Source organism: Heteronotia binoei, chromosome 16 (genome assembly GCF_032191835.1).
Source record: "Heteronotia binoei isolate CCM8104 ecotype False Entrance Well chromosome 16, APGP_CSIRO_Hbin_v1, whole genome shotgun sequence".
In the NCBI taxonomy this organism is placed as follows: Eukaryota; Metazoa; Chordata; class Lepidosauria; order Squamata; family Gekkonidae; genus Heteronotia; species Heteronotia binoei.
The window spans coordinates 45,291,405-45,314,069 of record NC_083238.1 but is presented as its reverse complement, the minus strand read 5'-3'; the positions used below and the strand labels follow the sequence as shown (position 1 = coordinate 45,314,069).

At 46.3% G+C, this 22,665-nt stretch overlaps 1 protein-coding gene across 2 annotated transcripts in view; it reads left to right on the top strand.

Annotated features, from left to right (window-relative positions):
* The window catches only part of NRP2 (neuropilin 2), a 312,308-nt gene that overhangs the window by 119,415 nt on the left and 170,228 nt on the right, over positions 1–22,665 (top strand). For both annotated transcript variants that reach the window (XM_060256874.1, XM_060256875.1), the window contains exon 3: positions 6,338–6,519. In XM_060256874.1, the coding sequence (XP_060112857.1) occupies positions 6,338–6,519 (182 nt within the window). The remainder of the gene's footprint in view (positions 1–6,337; positions 6,520–22,665) is intronic.

Genomic DNA, 22,665 nt, shown 5'->3' with positions numbered 1-22,665 from the left:
TAAGCTCTTGGAGGATTGGCTACATCAGGGGCGGGGTGTAGCCTAATATGCAAAGACGTTCCTGCTACAGAAAAAGCCCTGGGAAGGTCCAATCTTGGAGGTGATGAGGGCTGCGTTTAGCACTAGAGGACTGAACCCCTTTCTCTCCTTGCAACTCTCTATGAACTGTCTTACTGCAAGAGGCTATATGTGTAACCTATAGACAGAGGATAACTTTGCATCAGGCATTTGTTCCTGGAGTGGAGCCTGATTGACTCCCAGAAAGGAGTGAAATGTGGACAGGGAGGCCCGGTCGGTCCTTCTCCTTGCTGGTTAGCACATTGAGTTCCTGTAAGTTTGTTTGGGGTGGTTGTTTGGTGATGTGTGTCTTGCCGGAAAGGAATGAGTCACATGAGAGTCGTTCCATGTCGACAAGCTATTTTTCCTTTCAACCCTCGATTCACAAGTAGGGGGATCTTGTGACAGAGACGGGAGCCTGGCAGCGGTATCACTTTTCCTTTTCTCCTCCTCTGCCCCTTTGAGGAGGAGAGCGGCAACATGCTGTTGGAGCATGTTGACACACTGCAAATAAATAGAGGAAGGGAGTCAAGCAGTTTCCTACCAGTGTTGTTATTGTAACCAGGTACTTAATGTGTGGGAGAGGGAGAGAGAGTCAGGTGGGTAGCCACTGTTGGTCTGAAGCCATAGAATAAAGTTTGAGGCCGGTAGCACCTTTAAGACCAACAAAGTTTGATTCTGGGTATAAACTTTTGCATGCATGGAGGTATCTGAAGATGTGCACATGCACATGAAATCTTCTACCCAGACAGGGTTTTTTTGTAGCAGGAACTCCTTTGCATATTAGGCCACACCCCCTGATGTAGCCAATCCTCCAAGCACGTACAGTAGGCCCTGTAAGAAGAGGCCTGCAAGCTCTTGGAGGATTGGCTACATCAGGGGTGGGTGGCCTAATATGCAGGGATGGAATTCTAGGAGAGCTCCTTTGCATATTAGGCCACACCCCCTGATGCAGCCAATCGTCCTGGAGCTCACAGCAGGCCCTGTACGAAGAGCCCTGTAAGCTCTTGGAGGATTGGCTACAGCAGGGGGGCGTGGCCTAATATGCAAAGGAGCTCCTGCTACCAAAAGAAAGAAAGAAAGAAAGAAAGAAAGAAAGAAAGAAAGAAAGAAAGAAAGAAAGAAAGAAAGAAAGAAAGAAAGCCCTGCACCTAGAATAAAAGTTTGTTGAGAGGGAGAGAGTTTGCATTGCAAAACCTGCTAGACTACGTAATGTTCAGGCTGTTCATGTGTTAAAATCCAACCCCTAGTCTGCTTGAAAAGTCCAGAGCTCAGGCCTTGTTCTTAGATATAGTCAAGGGTTGCTAGTCTCCAAGAGTCATAAGAACATAAGAGAAGCCATGTTTGATCAGGCCAATGGCCATCCAGTCCAACACTCTGTGTCACACAGTGGCCAAAATACACACACACACACTGTGGCTAATAGCCACTGATGGACCTCTGCTCCATATTTTTATCCAATCCCCTCTTGAAGCTGGCTATGCTTGTAGCCGCCACCACCTCCTGTGGCAGTTAATTCCACATGTTAATTACCCTTTGCGTGAAGAAGTACTTCCTTCAAATAAAGCTGCCTCTACCATGAAAACCAGCCTCTATACAAATACACATGAATTATTCAAATCAGGACTTTTTTGTAGCAGGAACTCCTTTGCATATTAAGCCACACCTGCCTGGTGTAGCCAGTCCTCCTGGAGCTGCCAGTAGGCCCTGTACTAAGAGCCCTGTAAGCTCTTGGAGGATTGGCTACATCAGAGGGTGTGTGGCCTAATATGCAAAGAAGTTCCTGCTACAAAAAAATACTGATTTGAATGATATATTGCAGATATTCAATACATTTCATTAAACATCCAATATGGCACGTCTCATTTCAAGTACTCATATCCAAAAGAACTGATGGACTTTGCACTACAGCAAGGAGTTCCCAGATATTCAGTTTCAAATGTCCGTAAAAGGTGCCCCGGTTTAGCTTGGGAATCCACCGTCCATAGCCCAGAACCATAGTTATTTCTTCAACGAATTTCAGAGTTGAACTTTATTTGGATGGCTTTATTTGAATTTTCCTGGTCAATCCTCCCTCTAAGCTGTGGAGTCTTGTGAGCGAAAATTCTGCTTTCGTGAGCTACTGGCGTCGAAGTTGTGAGCGACTGCATAAATCAGTTTGCTGCTCCGCGGACATTTTTTCCTGAGCTAAGAAAAAAAGTGTGTGAGCTGGCTCACACTAACTCAACTTAGAGGGAGCGGTGATCCTGATCCGTGTTTCTCATTTTGAGTTGTTTAGTCTCCAGGAGTCAGCTGGAGGTCTCCCAGAATTACAGCTGGAAGAGAAAAATGACTACTTGGAAGGTAGATCCAAGTGGGCAGCTGTTGGTCTGAAGGAGTAGACCAAAGGAGTCAAGTTAGAAGCCTGGGCTTATAACAATAGAATGATTAGCAGACATTCTCACATTTTGACATGTGACTGTTTCATTGGTTTCTCACGCTCAAGCTACCCAGGTCAAAGGTTTGCTCAATTTGTTAATTTTACAATTGTTAATCGTTACTGTTGGCAATTTACTATTGTCAATTTGTTAATTTTATTCAATTTGTACCATTTTGCATTCTAAACCACCGCCTACCAGCTATATGTAGCTCTGCTCACTGTACCTGATTCCTCGTCTGAAGATGAGTGCGTGCACACACGAAAGCTTACATTCTGAATAAAACTTTGTTGGCCTTAAAGGTGATACTTGACGCCTGCTTTGTTCTACTTGGAAGGTAGACTCTCTGACATTGTACCCACTAAGATCTCTGCCCTCCGCAGGCTCCACGCGCAAAATCTCCTGGAATTTCCCACCCCAGAGCTGGTGACCCTACTCCTTAGACTGGCTGTAGATCAGATTGCTGCAGTAGATTCTTCTTCCCAATCCATGACCCACTCCCTTCTCCTGCCCTTGGGTCGTCTTCAGAAATTAAGTGCGAAATTCCTGAAGGGAACTGGGGTGGGGTTGAGGGTTACGGTGCAGCTGCAGCAAGATCCGGCCGCTTTTGGGAGAGGTGGACTTGGAGGCTGAGATCAAAAGTGAGGGAAGGAAAGCAACCGGGGGTGGGGTGGTGGTGGAGGGGGAGCGATACAAGAGGAGGAAGGAAATAGCGGAAGAATTAGGGCAGGGAGAGAGTTTCAAACCAGGAAGTCCTCAGTTTCCCACCTTTTCTTAGCAAGGGATTCGTTCCGTGTCTCGCATCTGCAGATTCTATGCAGATTTACTGTAGCCTAAGCCCATTGAAATCAGTGGACCTAGACTGGATTTAACTCTACATGGGGCAGCACTTTAAAAACCCAGTTTTTGTTTATTTCTATGTCAGTAAAGGCTGTCCGAATCTATTTGTTTATTTTTTAGTTTATTTATATCCTGCCCTTCTCCCAAATGGGGGCTCGAAGCAGCTTACATTCTCCTCCTCTCCTCTGTTTTATCCTAACAACAACCCTGTGAGGTAAGTTATGCTGAGAATGTGCGTGACTGGCCCAAGGTCAGCCAGCAAGCTCCCATGGCAGCATGGGGATTCGAACCCGGGTCTCCGAGATCCTAGTCTGACACTTTAACTGCAATACCATGCTGGCTCTCATCAGTGTTGATTTAGCCTTCTCTCTGTCAAATGGGGGTGGTGACATACATTTATTTAAATTTAGCTATTGAAAATATTCCTATCTCACCTTCTTTCCTTAGACAAGGTAGCGAACAGTTTGCAAGGACTCAAAACACAAAACCTCCCAGAACAATACAGAATGGCACCTTAAAGACTAACAACAATTGAAATACTGAACCTGTGAATTTAGGGGGAGGTATTTGTGAAGTTCCTGCATTATGTAGGGGGTTGGACTAGATGATCCTGGGGGTCCCTTTCAACTCCTGTTATTCTATGAACTTTTATTCCAGAATGTGCTTTCATAAATCAGAGCTCTCTTCTTCTGATACAATGGAGGTAAAGAAAATCCTAAAAGTAGCTAATGAAGGTCACCATCTCCTGTCAGCTGTTGCAGAGGATTGGGATTTGTGCCATGTCATGGGGTTGCCAGCCTCCAGGTGGTGGCTGGAGTTCTCCTGGGATTATAACTGATACATAACTAGCTGTGATAGGGAAGACAACTTTCAGATTTTTCTCTGTATGTACGGTATATACGTCACCCCAGAGTCGGAAACGACTGGTGCTTGCACAGGGGGCTACCTTTACCTTTTCTATATGTAGAATGGCCTGCAAAACTTTTTTCCCTTTCACAAAGCAAATACACATTTAAAATAAAAACCATTAGAACGGATTATAATCCCATAAGCAATCATTATCAGTTGTTTTCCCCATGTCCCTCAGTAAAGAAAACACACAGAGAAAGCAGCCTTGTTGGAAAGAACACAGAGATGGCTTACAAAGAAAACCTTGGCTTCTAAGATTTAGAAGAGGATAAGGAAATTGCGGACTGTGATCAAGTGCTCCTTCCATAAACAAGGGAGAAATGGACACAATGCCAAAGAAACTCATACCGTAGAATGAAAATAATGTCTGCATTATTCAAAATTTGCCCAGTTGGCACAGTTCTTTTCCGTATTGGATTAGTTTTCCTTTAAGCTGGTTTTTTTTAATCTGTTCTGGGTTTTTGGAGTTCTGGGGAAATTGCAGTGGAGTATGATATCATAAGCATGCCCTTATCTGAATAGATTAGAAGCACCTTTCAGTCAGAACCTTTTAGACAGCTTCAAGAGGGGATTGGCTAGACATATGGAGCAGAGGTCCATCAGTGGCTATTAGCCACAGCGTATTGTTTGAACTCTTTGTCTGGGGCAGTGATGCTCTGTATTCTTGGTGCTTGGAGGGGCAACCGTGGGAGTCCTGACCCCACTGATGGATCTCCTGATGGGACCGGGAGGGGGGGCGGCCGCTCCAGCCAAAGCCCCCTTCCTCTTGTATGGCCCCTCCTTTCCCCGCCACTCTCGCTGCCACCACTCTTGCTTCCCCCGTTTTTGCCTCCCCTGCTCTCGCTGCCCTGTTGTCATCTCCCCCGCTCTACCCGCTGCTCTCGCTGCCACTGCCACTCTCCTTTTAAATTTATTTTTAAAGTGTGTGATGTCATTTTAGGCCCCAGGGCCCCTCCACCTAAAATTTTATCCCCTGGGTCGCCTCACCTAACATTTTCTGGCTGCAGGCCTGGCACCTGGTGTTTTTGGCCACTGTGTGACACAGAGTGCTGTACTGGACAGGCCAGTGGCCTGATCCAACACGGCTTTTCGTATGTTCTTATGTCATGAAAGGAAGCAGGGCCAATTTCAGATTGGGGGGGGGGGGGCTCTGGGCAGAGTATGCAAAGGAGTTCCTGCTTCGGAAAAAGCCCTGATCCAACGTGGCTTCTCTTATGCTCTTAAGGACTTCAGCTGTCTGTCTTTTATTGGCCCAGGACATCTGGATATGCAGATTTGTACAACGTGCACTTTCCCTAATGACGGGCAACACATGCTGCTGGGGGCATGGTTGGGGGCATGGTTGGCTGCATTCTTTCAGGCAATTGGTGGGGGAAGGATGGGCAAGTGGGCAGTCAGAGAGGCAGGGGGGAGGTGGCAGTGGGCCCTGCCACCCTGACGCCAGCCCTGAATGGAAGCCATAAAAATGAGTCAGATGTCTGTCCTAGAGAATCTTTGCATGTCTTTTGTGAAAGCTGCCAAATTTCTTTGAGTCATTGGCCAAAGTGCTGGGCTGAATGTTGCACACGAACGGAGCTTCTGAGGAAAGCAGCTCCAGACACAGCGGAGGGGAAAGAAAAAGAAATTATATTTTAGATAAGCACATGGGGGGGGGGGGGAGAGGTATCGTTTACGGAGTGCGGCGAGGGTGCACTGTGGGTTTTATGTATTTTATAAAACGCATTTCTCAGAATGGCTGGTGGGACATATTGACTGTTGAGATCACGGAAAAAAGTTTTGAATGAAAAGAGCAGAAGTGCAGATTTCGCAGGATTTTGCCGCTGTCGAGCTACTTGGAGGGCGTGCGGCGAATTCCGATCAGCGGCATAATTGGATAGCAGAAGTGCAAATAGCAGGAGGCGGCAAAAATGCATTAATGAAACGATGATGCTTTTATGCTTAATGTATAAAAAATTAAGGGTTTAGAGAGAAGGAGCTGAAACGCCCAAGCAAGTAAGTCAGTATGCAAATATGCAATACGTCCGCATAGGAAGAGGTTTCCTTTTAGGAGAAAGATTAATTTGTATCATTCTCCTTACTGAGCCTTGTCTGATTTTCCACCTCTCTCTTGGCAGGTATGACTTCATCGAGATCCGAGACGGGGACAGCGATTCAGCCGACCTGCTGGGGAAGCACTGTGGAAACATCGCTCCCCCAACTATCACATCATCGGGCCCTTCTCTGTATATTAAATTCACCTCCGACTATGCGCGCCAAGGGGCCGGCTTCTCCCTGCGCTACGAGATCTACAAGACAGGTCAGTGTGTAAGGCGGCCCCTCAGGAGACCAGGCAGATGACCCCTGGGGACTGCTCAGTCAGGACCTCTTGATCCCGATGAAGAGATGAAACCGCCTGATGCTGAAATCAGACCCTTGGTCCATCGGGGTCGGTTCTGTCGACTCACACCGACAGCGGCTGTTCAAGGTATCGAGCAGAGGTGTTTCACATCACCTGCTGCCTGATTCTTTTAGCTGGAGATTGAACCTGGGACCTTCCACATGCCAAGTAGGGGTTGCACCATTAAGCCACGGTTCACGGGGCCCGAGCATAATTTCTTGGGGTTCAAGAGGAAGAAGACAACATTGGGACTGGGACTGGCGCAAGGTCACCCAGCAGGCCTCAGGTGTCTCTAAAGTGGCTTATGATTGCCTTCCCTTCCTCCCCTCACAACAGATACCTTGTGAGGCAGGTGGGGCTGAGAGAGTCCCGAGAGAACTGGGACTGGCCCAAGATCCCCCAACAGGCCTCATGTGTCCCAGAGTGGTTGACAATCACCTTCCCTTCCTCTCTACACAACAGGCAGGTGGGGCTGAGAGAGAATAGGTGAGGCTGAGAGAGAACTGGGATTGGCGGAAGGTCAGCCAGCTGGCTGCATGTGGAGGAGTGGGGAATGAAACCAGGTTCTCCAAATTACAGTCTGATGTTCTTAACTGCTGCACCAAACATGCTTTCCACTGTCTCCCCTAGACCCTTAGGAACCCTTTCAGAGGGACCGTGGCTCAGTGGTAGCCATGCAGAAGGTCCCGGGCTCAGTCCCTGCCATCTCCAGATAAATGGATCAGGTAGTAGGATATTGAAAAGCCTCCCACCTGCGACCCTGGAGTGCCGCTGTCTGTTTAAGTTGATAGTACTGGCCTTGATGGAGCAGGGCTCTCGTTTAGTATAAGGCAGCTTTATGCCTGCATCTCCAATAACCACCCATCGGTTCTCAGTCTGTGATGAAAGCACAACATTCGTGGGTGACGTTTGGTAGCCTTGCCCTCGTTGGGGTGGTGGAGTAGTCCATGGACCCACATATAACAAAAAGCAGGAGGAAGGGATCCGCTTAGGTCAGGGGTGGCCAATGGTAGCTCTCCAGATCTTTTTTTGCCTACAGCTCCCATCAGCCTCAGCCAGCATGGCCAATGACTGGGGCTGATGGAAGTTGTAGGCAAAAAACATCTGGAGAACTACCGTTGGCCACCCCTGGCTTAGGTTATTATTTTGCACTTCAGATTTCATTTTACTACCCACCTACTCCCTTGATCCTAACCCATATGCGCAGTCTCAAAAGTCAAGGGGGAAAAGGCCACTATGTTTTATTTCTGAAAGGATGCAAAGAAACCACATTACAGCAATGAGCTTGCTGTCTCCTTAGGGTTGCCAACTCCAGCATTGGAAATTCCAGGAGATTTAAGGGCAGAGTCTGGGAAGGGTGGAGTTTGGGCACCTTGGTGGAGATTTGATGTCACCAGAGCTTTTTTTGTAGCAGGAACTAATTTGCGTATTAGGCCACACCCCTCTGATGTAGCCAGTCCTCCTGGAGCTGACAGTTGGCCCTGTACAAAGAGTCCTGTAAGCTTTTGGAGGACTGGCTACATCAAAGGTGTGTGGCCTAATATGCAAAGGAGTTCCTGCTACAACAAAAGCCCTGAATGTCATTCTAGGACTTCAGTTTCTCCTAGACTGTAAGGTATATTATAGAGTTCTCCCTACAAAGCTGCTATTTCCTTCATGGGAACTGTAGTCCGGAGAGCAGTTGCTGTAATTATGGGAGAATTCTAGCTCCTACCTTGGGGTTGGTAACTGTACCTTCTGGGCCAAGCTAGTCAGGACCCCAATACTATGTCCTCCTTTCCTCCCCCCAACCCAATGCGGGCCTTGACTTCTCTGGAAGCTACACAGTTTTGCATCTCTTTCGCTAAGTTTGCATGCTTTTTTTTGATTGAGCTAGATTACTTGCACTCCTACAGTAACCCTCGTCCGCGTAACGACTCCCAATTTTATTCTTCCAGTTTTTAGTCGTTGTCCTCCCCCTGTCCCCCCCCCCCACGCTTTCTCTTGAAAAAAACAAAACCCTGAAAACCTTGCCTTATTTGTTCACTTTTTTTCCGTGATCTGCTTGCTGGCAACCTCGGAAGCGTGAGCGTTGCTGGCTGCCGTTCTTAACTGGCTCGTTCAACCTGGGGGCTGCTAGTTAGGAGCGCAGAGCTGGCGCACGAGGTGTCAGACGCTCGGTTTTGGATCCGTTTCAGCTGCTATCACCCATGAGCGCTGTCACACATGCTGCGAGTAGCTGGAAAAAGGAACGGTGGGCGGGTGGGTGGGGGGCACAGGAGCTGGATCTGTTGCCATGGGGGACCGTCAGACAAAACAGGGTGCTGAACCGCTTTCCGTCTGCAGTTATTCGGCCTCTGCTTTTAAAAAAAAGTCCAACTCTTGAGCCTGCTTACTTGCCTATTATCTTGTTTCCGACCTTTACCTTTTGGGAGAAGTGTTGTTAGGACTGCCAATCCCCAGGTGGGGGCAGGGGATCCCCTGATTTGAAGGCCCTCCCCCCCCCCGCCGCTTCAGGGTCATCAAAAAGCGGGGGGAGGGAGGGAAATGTCTGCTGGGAACTTTATTATTCCCTATGGAGACTTATTCCCATAGGAAATAATGGAGAATTGATCCACGGGTATCTGGGGCTCTGGGGGGGGTCTCTTTTTGTGGTAGAGGCACCAAATTTTCAGTATAGCATCCAGTGCCTCTCCCCAAAATACCCTCCAAGTTTCAAAAAGATTGGAGCAGGGGGTCCAATTCTATGAGCCCCCAAAGAAGGGCCCCTATCCTTCATTATTTTCTAAGGAAGGAAGGCATTTAAAAAGGTGTGTGCGGTCCCTTTAAATGTGATGGCCAGCGCTCCCTTTGGAGTTCAATTATGCTTGTCACACCCTTGCTCCTGGCTCCACCCCCGAAGTCTCCTGGGTCCACCTCCAAAGTCACCTGGCTCCACCCCCAAAGTCCCCAGATATTTCTTGAATTAGACTTGGCAACTCTTAAGTGTTGTGCAATCGTGATTGTTATGCAGTGTTTAGGTACATCTGGAAGCGGTTGGGTTCTTTCACCTTTTAGCAGACTCGGTGAGTCTGACGCCCGAGAACCCCATATCTTAGCTGTATATGAGAATCCTTATCCTATTAAAAACTTCCCATCCATCATGTTTTCAGCACATCCTCTGTTATGTCCTTTCTCTTCCTTTCAGGCCGCTCCTCTCCCCGAATCTGTTTCATCAACAGTTCCAAGAAGGTAAAATATTTCTGTGCCATATTAGCAGTGCCTTTAAAAAAAAAAAGAAAATCTGCTTTGGCATGGAAAGTAGGCTTCTTCATTAGACACTTGCACGTATTCCAGAAGTACAAAAAGGGTATCTTTTCTCTGTGGCACATATTCAAAAAAATACTCATTAAAGCAAGAACTGCCCTCTCTCAGATCCGCACAGAGATTCTTCCTTTTCTCTGCCTCTCCCCCTGCCCTGATGTCTTCTGTGATTCAAGCTGCGGTCAATAGCTGTATGTGTTTCTCTTTTTTGAGAAATCAAGGGTTTTCCAACGGGTGCGTACTGCTGGTTTTGAAGAGAGGACTGTTGGCAATGCCATCAAGGGTGCAAGACGGGGCGCCTCTTGAACTCCCTATAAGGGGAGCTATTCATCCTCACTTTTTAAATGCAAAACTATTCTTGGAGAAAGCGCAACAACGGAGGGGGCGGGGGGGGAGCTGATCAGAGGCCTTTTTAAGCAGACTTTGTCTAAATATTTGTCAGATCTCGTGTGCGTGGGGATGAGTCTTATCGGGAAATAAAAATAGCCTTGTTTTGTGGCCTGCCGGCGTGGGCGAGACAATGTTTTTGTGCGCTCTGGGAGTGCCCCGGCTGAGTCCCGCACAGGATAGCGGGGGCTGCTGGGTCACAGCACCCCGGCCGCCTGCCCACATTCCATCGCCAGCATCTTGGATGGAAACCCAAAGATTTACATCGCCCTTAGAACATGAAACAAATAACACTGAGAAGCAAAAAGGGAGGGAGGCGGTGGCAATGGGGGAGGCAGAGATGTTTCGGAAAACAGAAACTTTTGTAATGTGAAGGAGCGGAGGACAACAGAGGTGCACATCCTTGTCCATGGTGGTTTTTTTTTTTTGCCACAGCTGTTTCGTCCAAGGGCATCCTTATATAAGTGAGCAAGTTCGGTGAGCTGGCCAGCTGCTTTCCACAGCCTTGTTTTGTGGCCTGCCGGCGTGGGCGAGACAATGTTTTTGTGCGCTCTGGGAGTGCCCCGGCTGAGTCCCGCACAGGATAGCGTGCCAGTGTGGTGTTCCCATGCCAATGTGGTGTAGTGGTTAAGTGCACGGATTCTTATCTGGAAGAAACAGGTTTGATTCCCCACTCCTCCACTTGTACCTCCTGGAATGGCCTCGAGTCAGCCATAGCTCTGGCAGAGCTGTACTTGAAAGGGCAGCTTCTGGGAGAGCTCTCTCAGCCCCACCTACCTCACAGGGTGTCTGTTGTGGGGGGAGAAGATAAAGGAGATTGTAACCACTCTGAGATTCAGAGTGGAGGGCGGGATATAAATCCAATATCATCATCTTCTTCTTCTTCTTCTTCTTCTTCTTCTTCTTCTTCTTCTTCTTCTTCTTCTTCTTCTTCTTCTTCTTCTTCTTCTTCTTCTTCTTCTTCTTCTTCTTCTTCTTCTTCTTCTTCTTCTTCTTCTTCTTCTTCTTCTTCTTCTTCTTCTTCTTCTTCTTCTTCCCCGGACTATTTGCAAGGGAAAAGCTGCTTGCCTGGGCTCAGGGAGTTGGAGCCAATGAGATTTTGCCTGCCTTATATGAACAGGCAGCCATCTTTCCAGCAGCCCAGCAGAACATGCCAGAACTGCACTCTGACTGGAGGAGGTGGCAAGCAGATCATTCCTGCCCAGTGGGCCAGACCGGCCCTCTTTTCCCCTTATGGTTACCAGCTCCAGGTCTGGAGGAAGACCCTGAGGAGGGCCCACATTTGGTGAAGGGAGGGACCTCAGCAGGGGGTATATAACCCTATTATAGGCCCTTCTAGTCCATATTAGTATTGGTTCCCCCCACCCCCTTAGTTGCTCTTGAGCTGGATAAGACCCCTGCATGGGCCAATTGGACGTATGTTTGACACGTCTGGGTTAGAGCATCAGACTAGGACTAGGACGAGGGTGGTCAACCTTGCAGAAGGAAGGAAGGGAAATAGATAGGGAGGGAGAGGTGGGAAGAAAGCAACTTTAAATGCATTCTCCAAGCTGGCAGACAGGGTGGTGGGGGATTCAAGAGCCACACACTATGCGTGAAAGAGCCACATGTGGCTCCTAAGCCACAGTTTTGCCACCTTTGGACTAGGATCTGGGAGCTCCAGGTTGGAATCCCTGCTCTGCCATGGAAGCTTGCTGGGGTGACTTTGGGCTAGTCACTCTCTCAGCCTAACTGCAGGGCTGTAGTCAGTGGGGGGGGGAGGGGAGGTGCCCCCAATAGAATCTGCAGCACCCCCACCCAATCTTCCCCAAGTTGCCCTTCCGCTGCAGATTTTGTAGGGGGCACTGCCCCTGCTGGTAATGACCCTGCCTGCCTCACAGGGGTGTTCTGAAAAGAAAATGGTAGAGACAAGAATGATATAAGCCACTTTGCGTTCCCATTGGGGGAAAATGCCAGGGTATAAATGAAACAAATAAATAACGCACACATGTATATTTTGTAATTCTGAGGTCACCTCCAGAGATTGTCTTTTGTAAAAGTAACACACCGCACATTTGTTACATTTGTATCGTGCCCTCCTGCAGTCAAACTCAGGCCAATCTGTGTCTCCCCTACAAAAAAGAGCCTTGTAAGCTCTTGGAAGATTGGCTACATCAGGGGTGTGTGGCCTAATATGCAAAGGAGCTCCTGCTAGAATTTGTAAGCTCTTGGAGGATTGGCTACATCAGGGGGGCATGGCCTAATATGCAAAAGAGCTCCTGCTAGAATTCCACCCCTGGTTATAACTCTGAGAGGTATGTGGGTGTGGGTGAAAAATGGCAATTATGTCAAGTTTACCCACTTTGCTTCCTGGCTAAGTGAATATCAGTTCTTCCCAGTCTCAATGAACATTTGGGCAACTGACCTTTGGAACCAAGTTGAAAGGATGATAAGGACCAAATATGTATACAAGTTACGTTTCCTTGGAAACCCAGAGCGTGTTGCGGAAAGTGGTGATGGTTGCGGATCTTTCTACGATTTCCACTCACCCACACAATTCTTCCTGACCACACCCCAAAGGTTTATTCCTGGAGTCATGGGATCCATGGGGCTTAACATCCACACAGCTCTGAAGGGTTTGGGGCTAGAGCACTGCTTTGCCTTCTCTCCTTCCTGGGCTTCTGGAACTGCAGGTGGCTGTTTTCACCTCGTTTAGGGCAGCAAATTTAGTCCATAATTTAGACTAATCAATTAAAAACCTATATATCAGTTTTTAAAAGTGCCTCTGATTGATCAGAACACACTTTTCAAAAAGTTATTTTTAATTATTAAAAAAAAAAACCCTGGACCTTCCCAGAAAGGAATGTCAAGAAATGGATTTCTGCGACATGTTCTTTGCCTCTCTGCATTGCCTTTTTTTTTTTTAAGGAAATATTTTTTTCTTCTAAACAATTGCATTATCTACACACACATTTATGCAGATTTAATCCATCAGGGTAAAAGTGCATGTCTTTTTTGCTAAGATTTATTTAATCGGAAGACAACCCTAACTCTATATTGGCCAGAGCTTTTTTTGTAGCAAGAACTCCTTTGCATATTAGGCCACACCTCCCTGCTGTAGCCAATCCTCCTGGAGCTTACAGTAGGCCCCGTACTAAGAGCCCTGTAAGCTTTTGGAGGATTGGCCATATCAGGGAGGTGTGCCCTAATATGCAAAGGAGTTCCTGCTACATAAAAAGCCCTGATCATTGTTTATGCAGTATGTATATAGACTCATGAATGGCTGACTTTAGGCCACGGCTGCTTATGCACAGGATAAATGAACTTTTCAGCTGGCCCTCAGAATAAGATGGAGATGAGAAGTTGAGTTGTCACTGAAGCCCTGAGATTTAAGATCAGGGGTGGAATTCTAGCAGAAGCTCCTTTCCATATTAAGCCACACACCCCTGATGTAGCCAATCCTCCATGAGCTTACAAAAAAGAGCCTTGTAAGCTCTTGGAGGATTGGCTACATCAGGGGGTGTGACCTAACATGCAAAGGCGCTCCTGCTAGAATTCCATCCCTATTTGTCAGTGTAGACCATCAGGTACCCTGCCCCCTGCTACAGCAGCACTGTTGCCATGTGAAAGAGACCATGTCTTGGCTGAGTGGGAAGACCCAGCTTCAAACTTTCACTCAGTCATGGAGTTCATTGGGCCTGGGTCTCTCTCCCTCAGCCTTATAGGGTTCTTGTTTTTGGAGGGTTCTTATAGGGTTCTTGGTGGGTTCCTGTCCTTATAGGGTTCTTGGAGGAGAGGAGGATTGCATATGCTGTCCTGAGCCCCATGGATACAAATGAAACAGGATACAAATGAAATCGATAAAGTAGATTTATATGAAGGCATTATACACACCATTTTCTTTTGGGGTCACTTTCATTCTAATCTGAAATACAAAGCTTACGTCTTTTCCTCTCCTAAATGCCACACACTCACTGGATGTTTTAAATGGAAAATCTATGATTACCCCAGATGCCTTTCCTGGTTTGGTCTCCATCAAGGTATATGCAAAAGTAAGGGTTTTTACCCAACTTAGTGGTCATCATCACTTTCCATTTGGCAGTGAAAATCGCCATCAAGTTCCAGCTCAATTATGCTAATCCTGAAAGGCAAGAGACTTTCAGAGGTGGCTTTCCATTGCCTACCTCCATGTCATGAGCCTGGTATTCCTTGGAGGACTCTCATCCAAATACTAGTCAGGGCCAACCCTGCTTAGCTTCCAAGATCTGATGAGATGGGGCTAGCCTGAGCTATCCAGGTCAGGACCAGGGGTGGAATTCTAGCAGGGACTCCGTTGCATATTAGGCCATACACCCCTGATGTAGCCAATCCTCCTAGAGCGTACAAGGCTCTTTTTTGTAAGCTCTTGGAGGATTGGCTACATCAGTGGTGTGTGGCCTAATATGCAAAGGAGCTCCTGCTAGAATTCCACCCCTGGTCAGGACTACTAGCCATTTACTTATATTGAATTTCATTGGCCATTTTGTTGATGAGTTTGGACAGGTTTCTAAGTTCTTCATAGCCTGTATGAGTTTCCACCCTCCTGAATTATGTGGTGTGTTCCACAAACTTGGCGAATATGATTGCTCACCCTAGATAATTTATGACTAGGTTTCAAAAGCATCAGCAGCGATGCAGATCCTTGGGGGGATCTCGCGGATTACTATCCTCTGTTGAGAGCATTATCCGTTTCCTCCTACCATCTGCTTCCTATTCTTCAACTATTTATCAATCCATGCGAGAGCTCATCCTCTTGTCCCATGACTGCCAAGTTTTCTCAAGTTTTCTCAGGAGCTTTTGGTGAACAACTATATCAAAAGCTTTTCAGAAGTTTCAATACATAGCATTGTATTCACATATTTGTAGCTTCTCTCTCAGAGATCTCCGAAAAAAGAAAAAAAAAGGGCAGGAAGGCAGGACTACCCTTCGCAGAAGCCTTGCAGATCCTTCCTCAGCAAGGCTTGTTCTTTTTCAAGGCAAGAGATGAGCAATGGTGGTCTGTGCTAGAAGAATCGTGGTTGTGTACTAATACAACCCGTTTTTATTCCATCAAATGCTGAATTCAGTGACATATTAATAATAATAATAATAATAATAATAATAATAATAATAATAATAATAATAATAATAATAATATTTAATTTGTATCCCTCCCTCCCCCCGAAGCAGGCTCGGGGCGGCTCACAACACAGGCATCTCAACAATTAAAACATACATATTATAACTTAACCATTTCATTGGCCATTTTGTTGATGAGTTTGGACAGGTTTCTAAGTTCTTCATAGCCTGCATGAGTTTCCACCCTCCTGAATTATGTGGTGTGTTCCACAAACTTGGCTAATATGATTGCTCACCCCAGATAATTAATCATCATTATAGTTGAAAACATTCTAGGATTAAATTAATATAAAAAAACCTTGGTGTTGTGCATCGTACAGTTTTTCCGTGGCGACGGTATTCATTCACCAGTATGCTGTAGGATCATTAAGTGAAGGCCAGCTGAAAAAAGCAGTCTTGCAGGCCCTGCAGAACTGAGCAAGGTTCCGCAAGGCCCACACCTCTTCTGGCAATTGGTTCCACCGGTGTGGGGCTGAGATCGAGAAGGCCCTTTCTCTAGTAACTTTCAGTTTGGCCTCCTTCAGCCCGGGGGATTATCAATAAATTTTGAGAACCAGATCGCAGTACCCTCTGGGGAATATATGGGGAGAGACGGTCCCTAAGGTAGGCAGATTCTTGGCCATATAGGGCTTTAAAGGTAGTGGCCATAATCTTGTACCGAATCCGGTACACTATTGGCAGCCAGTGCAGTTCCCGCAGCCCCTGCTGTATGTGCTCCCATCTAGGGACCCTCAATAACAGCCTGGCCACTGCATTCTGCACTAGCTGCAGTTTCCGAGTTCAGCACAGGGGCAGCCCAATGTAGAGAGCGTTACAGTAGTCCAGCTTTGAAGTGATCGTTGTATGGATCACTGTTGCTAGGTCACCACGCTCCAGGAAAGGGACTAACTGCTTCACCCGCCTAAGATGAAAAAAAGCGGATTTAGCAGTGGCTGCTTTCTGGGCCTCCATTGTCAAGGCAGGCTCCAGCAGTACCCCCAAGCTCTTGACCTTGCGTGCCATTTGCAATGGCGCACCGTCAAATACTGGTAGGGGGATTTCCCTACCCAGACCGCCACGACTCAGGCAAAGGACCTCTGTCTTCGCTGGGTTCTACTTCAACCTACTCAGCCTGAGCCAACCTGCCACAGCTTGCAATGCCAGGTCTAGGTTTTTTGGGACACAGTCAGGCCGGCTGTCCATCAGTAGATAGAGTTGGGTGTCATCAGCATATTGGTAACAGCCCAACCCATACCTCTGGACAATCTGGGCAAGGGGGCGCATGTAGATGTTGAATAACATCAGGGAGAGAACCTCCCCCTGTGGCACCCCACAATTAAGTGGGTGCCTCTGGGACAGTTCACCCCCAATCGCCACTCTTTGTCCCCGACCATCAAGGAAAGAGGAAAGCCATTGAAAGGCCAACCCCTGAATCCCCGCGTCGGCGAGGCGGCAGGTCAGCAATTGATGGTCGACCATATCGAACGCAGCTGGTAGGTCTAACAACATCAGTACTGCTGAGCCGCCTCGATCCAGATGTCGCTGGAGGTCATCCACTAGGAAATAACTACGTTGTGTATTTATTTCTGGTTTTGCTACTCGGAGAGAGGAGCAGGGAGATACATGTGAACATGTGACGCTGCCTTATGCTGAATTAGACCCTTGGTCCATCAAGGGCAATATTGTCAATTCAAACTGGCAGTGAGTCTCCAAGATCTCGGGCTGAGATCTGTCATATCACCTACCACCAGATTCTTTCAGCAGGAACTTAACCTGGGACCTTCTGCAGGCCAAGGAGAGACTCCAGCATTAAGCCATGGCCTTTACCCCAGTGGCATTGGTACTTTACCCTCGGACAATGGAAATTGTATTCAGCAACTGTGGTGTTGGATTTTTTATTGGGAGTTGCCCATAAACCTATTTGCCCCAAACCTTATAAGGACCAAAAAACGGCAGGAAGAAAGCTGAGGATTCCATATTCAGTGCCGCTTTCTGTTCTCCCCTGCCCCGCTCCTTTCTGTGCAGTTGGAGTGTACATATTGCCCTATCCATTGCTGTCTGGGGAATAGCCCTAGAATGACTTGCCTGAGTGCTATTGCCAGGGCTTTTTTGGTAGCAGGAACTCCTTTGCATGTTAGGCCGCACCCCCCAATGTAGCCAATCCTCCTGGAATTTACAGGGCTCTTAGTACAGGGCCTCCTGTAAGCTCCAGGAGAATTGGCTACATCAGGGGGTGTGTAGCCTAATATGCAAAGGAGTTCCTACTGCAAAAAAAGCCCTGACTATTGCCCAAAGTTAAGGGCAATACTCCTATATGGTCCTACTCATATAGGAGACATAGCAAAAATAGGCTAGAATGGTATGCAGGGTCCTTGCTTTACCCTATGCCACTGTGTGAGACAACATGCACTCTCTGGAATAGGGCCCGGAAGAAGTGTGAATATTTCAAAACCTCTGCTAGAGTTAAATCTGAATGTTTCTTTCTTCAAAGCCACAGAATGAGGCTGCCATTTTCAAGAATTTCCTCACAACGCAAAACCCCCGTTCCCTTTCTCCTGTCCACAGGGCTGGCTTGCCACTAGGCGAACTATGTGATTTCCGAGGGTGCCAAACTGGGTGCCCTCTATGTGACTCAGTGACATTATCAGTGCAGGGGGTGGGTGTGCCAGAAGTTTGCCTCGCCTAGGGTGCCGGACAGTCTACGGCCAGCTCTGCTTCTCCAAGGCAAAATGTGATGACAGAACTAAAATTTGAAATAACAAAATAGTATCCTCTGTGTTCTGAGACGCTAGTCCTATATATTGTATGTATTGTGCAATTAAATGGATAAACAACTTATGAACAACCTAGTGTTTCCAGAAACAAATCAATCATGGGAGCACACAAAGATATTCTTAAAGGTGTAGAATCCGTTGCAAAACAGTCTGTCTTAAAAAGGCTGCTGAAATGCCTCCATGCAGAAAGAAGTTCTAAGCAGTATATTTAAAAACGTCATAATATTTTTACACGATTTCCGAATAAGTCTGCGTTTCAGGAATCAAAGCCCTTCTTCAGGCTGGCATCGTAAGAAGAGGAATACCCTGAACCAAATGAAAAGCAAATGCAAAGCAATACAAAACATTTAATGTTATTAGCTCAACATACAAAACTACATCCAATATATGCAGTCACTCACTTCTTTCCATTAACAACTTCACTTAACAAGGTCCTGATTGCCAGGGGTGGAATTCTAACAGGAGCTCCTTTGCAAATTAGGCCACATCCCTGTGATGTAGCCAATCCTCCAAGAGCTTACAAGGCTCTTTTTTGTAAGCTCCTCGAGGATTGGCTACATCAGAGGTGTGTGGCCTAATATGCAAAGGAGCTCCTGCTAGAATTTCACCCCTGCTGATTGCATTCTGCAAAGCAGCAAAGCTTGCCCTGAGATTCCAACATGGTGGAGAATTCTTTGATGGACTGATGTGTGTGTGTGTGGGGGGGGGGGGGCTTCATAAGAACCCCTTGCCTTCTGACGGAGCAGGTTCCCCCAAATCTGTACTGCCTGAGCTGCATTTGGATTTGTTTAGCTAGCTTGTGGCCGGGGTCCCCAGCATGATGCCTATAGGTGACAGGAAGACCATTGACACCTTTCCTCATGCTGGCCAAGTATTTGTAGAAAAGTGGGTGAGGCCGTGCGGGGCTTTTGCTCAACAGGGCTTCTGATTGGCCACAGGAGACATGATTGACTGAACAGATTTTTTTTTTTTAAAAAAGAATTGCTTTTGGCAGCAACTGCCATCACAGCACAAGCGTCCTCACTGCATAACTGAAGATAAGCTGCATGTGTGCAAGAAAATATTTTTAAACCAAGCCAGTTTGGTGTAGTAGTTAAGTGCGTGGACTCTTATCTGGGTTTGATTCCTCACTACTCCACTTGCAGCTGCTGGAATGGCCTTGGGTCAGCCATAGCTCTTGCAGAGCTGTCCTTGAAAGGGCAGCTGCTGTAAGAGCTCTCTCAGCCCCACCCACCTCACAGGGTGTCTGTTGTGTGTGGGGGGAGGTAAAGGAGATTGTGACTGCTCTGAGATTCAGAGTATAGCGTGGGATATAAATCCAATATCATCATTATCTTCTTCTTTTTCTTCATTTTAAAAGGCACCCAGTTCAGCCTGAAATGCTGAAGTGTTACTATCAGAGTTATGTATAACCTCACTTCCTGTCATTTTGTGGATGGCTTCGCCTCCTTCAGCAGCCATTTTGAGGGTGCACCCACCACCCAGTGTTTGAACTCCAGAGGTGCCCACAGGGTCAAAAGGTTCTTCAGATCCCTGGTTTACAGAGGGGGGGGGGGGTTGTAAAGGGACTTTTTTGAGGCCACTGAATATCTTTCGTCCAGAGTGTCACCTGCCTTGCCTTCTGTGGTGCTCAGGAGAAAAGCGGGCATATAAATATTTTAAGTAAATAAACCCATGACAGCTGGTGAAATGGAATAACAGAGTACTGCTGTCCTTTCTTCCTGGGTAGTGTTTGCCTCAAGTGTGCAATGATGCATGCGTTACTCAGGGCTGTGGTTCAGTCCTAAATGGCAGCATGGGTGTTCATTTGATAGGGAATTCACGCACCTTTCATTTTACTCCAGAAAGCAAAGAAAGGGGCAAATCTTTGCAATCCCTTGGTATATTCACATATCGTGATGTACTGTGCCTTGAGGATTACGGTAAATGCAAGAATACAAAATGGTATGGATTTCATTGCCAAGGACATTGTCTCTGGCTTGTACATTCAGGATATATAAAGGTAAAGGTAGTCCCCTGTGCAAGCACCGGTCATTTCCGACTCTGGGGTGACATTGCGTCATGACATTTTCACAGCAGACTTTTTACAGGGTGACTTGCCATTGCCTTCCCCAGTCATCTACACTTCCCCCCCCCCCCCAACAAACTGGATATTCATTTACCAACCTCAGAAGGATGGAAGGCTGAGTCAACCTTGAACTGGCTACCTAAACCCAGCTTCCGCCGGGATCAAACTCAGGTCGTGAGCAGAGAGCTTGGAACTGCAGTACTGCAGCTTTAATACTCTTCATTGAAATCTGCCTCCGTTCCAGAGGACTGGAAGGTAGCAAATGTCACCCCCATCTTTAAAAAGGGTTCCAGAGGAGATCTGGAAAATTACAGGCCAGTCAGTCTGACTTCAATACTGGGAAACTTGGTAGAAACCATTATCAAGGACAGAATGAGTAGGCACATTGATGAACATGGGTTATTGAGGAAGACTCAGCATGGGTTCTGTAAGGGAAGATCTTGCCTAACTAACCTGTTGCATTTCTTTGAGGGGGTGAACAAAAATGTGGACAAAGGAGAGCCAATAGATGTTGTTTACCTTGACTTCCAGAAAGCTTTTGATATAGTTCCTCATCAAAGGCTCCTTAGAAAGCTCGAGAGTCATGGAGTAAAAGGACAGGTCCTCTTGTGGATCAAAAACTGGCTAATTAATAGGAAGCAGAGAGTGAGTATAAATGGGCAGTCTTCGCAGTAGAGGACGGTAAGCACTGGGGTGCCGCAGGGCTCGGTACTGGGTCCCATGCTCTTTAACTTGTTCATAAATGATTTGGAGTTAGGAGTGAGCAGTGAAGTGGCCAAGTTTGCAGATGACACTAAATTGTTCAGTGTGGTGAGAACCAGAGAGGATTGTGAGGCACGCCAAAGGGATCTGTTGAGGCTGGGTGAGTGGGCGTCAACGTGGCAGATGAAGTTCAGTGTGGCCAAGTGCAAAGTAATGCACATTGGGGCCAAGAATCCCAGCTACAAATACAAATTGATGGGGTGTGAACTGGCAGAGACTGACCAAGAGAGAGATCTTGGGGTCGTGGTAGATAACTCACTGAAAATGTCAAGACAGTGTGCGATTGCAATAAAAAAGGCCAATGCCATGCTGGGAATTATTAGGAAGGGAATTGAAAACATATCAGCCAGTATCATAATGCCCCTGTATAAATCGATGGTGCGGTCTCATTTGGAGTACTGTGTGCAGTTCTGGTCGCCGCACCTCAAAAAGGATATTATAGCATTGGAGTAAGTCCAGAAAAGGGCAACTAGAATGATTAAAGGATTGGAACACTTTCCCTATGAAGAAAGGTTAAAATGCACCATTGCTGTTAGCTAAGATAAAAGAATATGGAGAGTTAGCAGGACTATATATAAATAAAGAGAAATCGAAATTTTTATGCAAAAATATGCAACCAAATAGAATTAAAGAATTGCAAATTGTGGCGGGTTGTGAAGTCACTACTAAAGTTAAATATCTTGGATTAGAAATAACCATGAAGAATATTGACTTGTTCAAAAATAATTATGAAAAATTATGGTGTAAGATGGACAAAGATTTGATGAAATGGAATAGACTTAACTTGTCCTTATTGGGCAGGATAGCTGCAATTAAGATGAATATTTTGCCAAGAATAATGTATTTGTTCCAAACTATCCCGATTGTAAAGGATACCAAACAATTTAATAAATGGCAAAGGAAGATTTCTGATTTTGTATGGGCCAGAAAGAAACCAAGGATTAAGATGAAGATTTTAATAGATGCCAAAGAGAGAGGTGGTTTTCAGCTCCCAGATTTAAGATTGTATCATGATGCAGTTTGTTTGACATGGATCAAAGATTGGATAATGCTGTTAGATAAAAAACCTCTACGGTTAGAAGCTCATGGGAATAAATTCGGCTGGCACGCGTATTTGTGTTATGGGAAGAATAAGATGGACGGTTTTTTCTCTCACCACTATATCAGAAATAGTTTATTAAACACTTGGATAAAATATAAGAAATATGGTGACGAGAGAAAACCACTTTGGATAGGGCCAGCAGAAGTAATAAAAATAACAGCTGAATCTGATGAAGAAAGAGCGATGTCATATAATCAACTGCTCAAGATTCAAGGAGACAAAATTGAATTAAAATCTGCAGAAGAGTTAAATAATAAGTACGACTGGTTTCAAATGCAACAAATTAAAAGCTTGATGGAAAATGATATTAAATCGGATGGAATTAGACGTGAGCAAACAGAACTGGAAAGGGTCCTGCTTGGAGATAATGAAAAATTAATATCGAAAGTATATAAATTATTATTGAAATGGCCTACAGAAGAAGAAGTAGTAAAGTCTCAAATGGTTAAATGGGCAATCAATGTGAATAGAGAAATACAAATGGATACGTGGGAGCACCTTTGGAAGAACTCGATGAAGATTTCAACTTGTCAGAGTATTAAGGAGAACTGTTTTAAGATGATGTATAGGTGGTA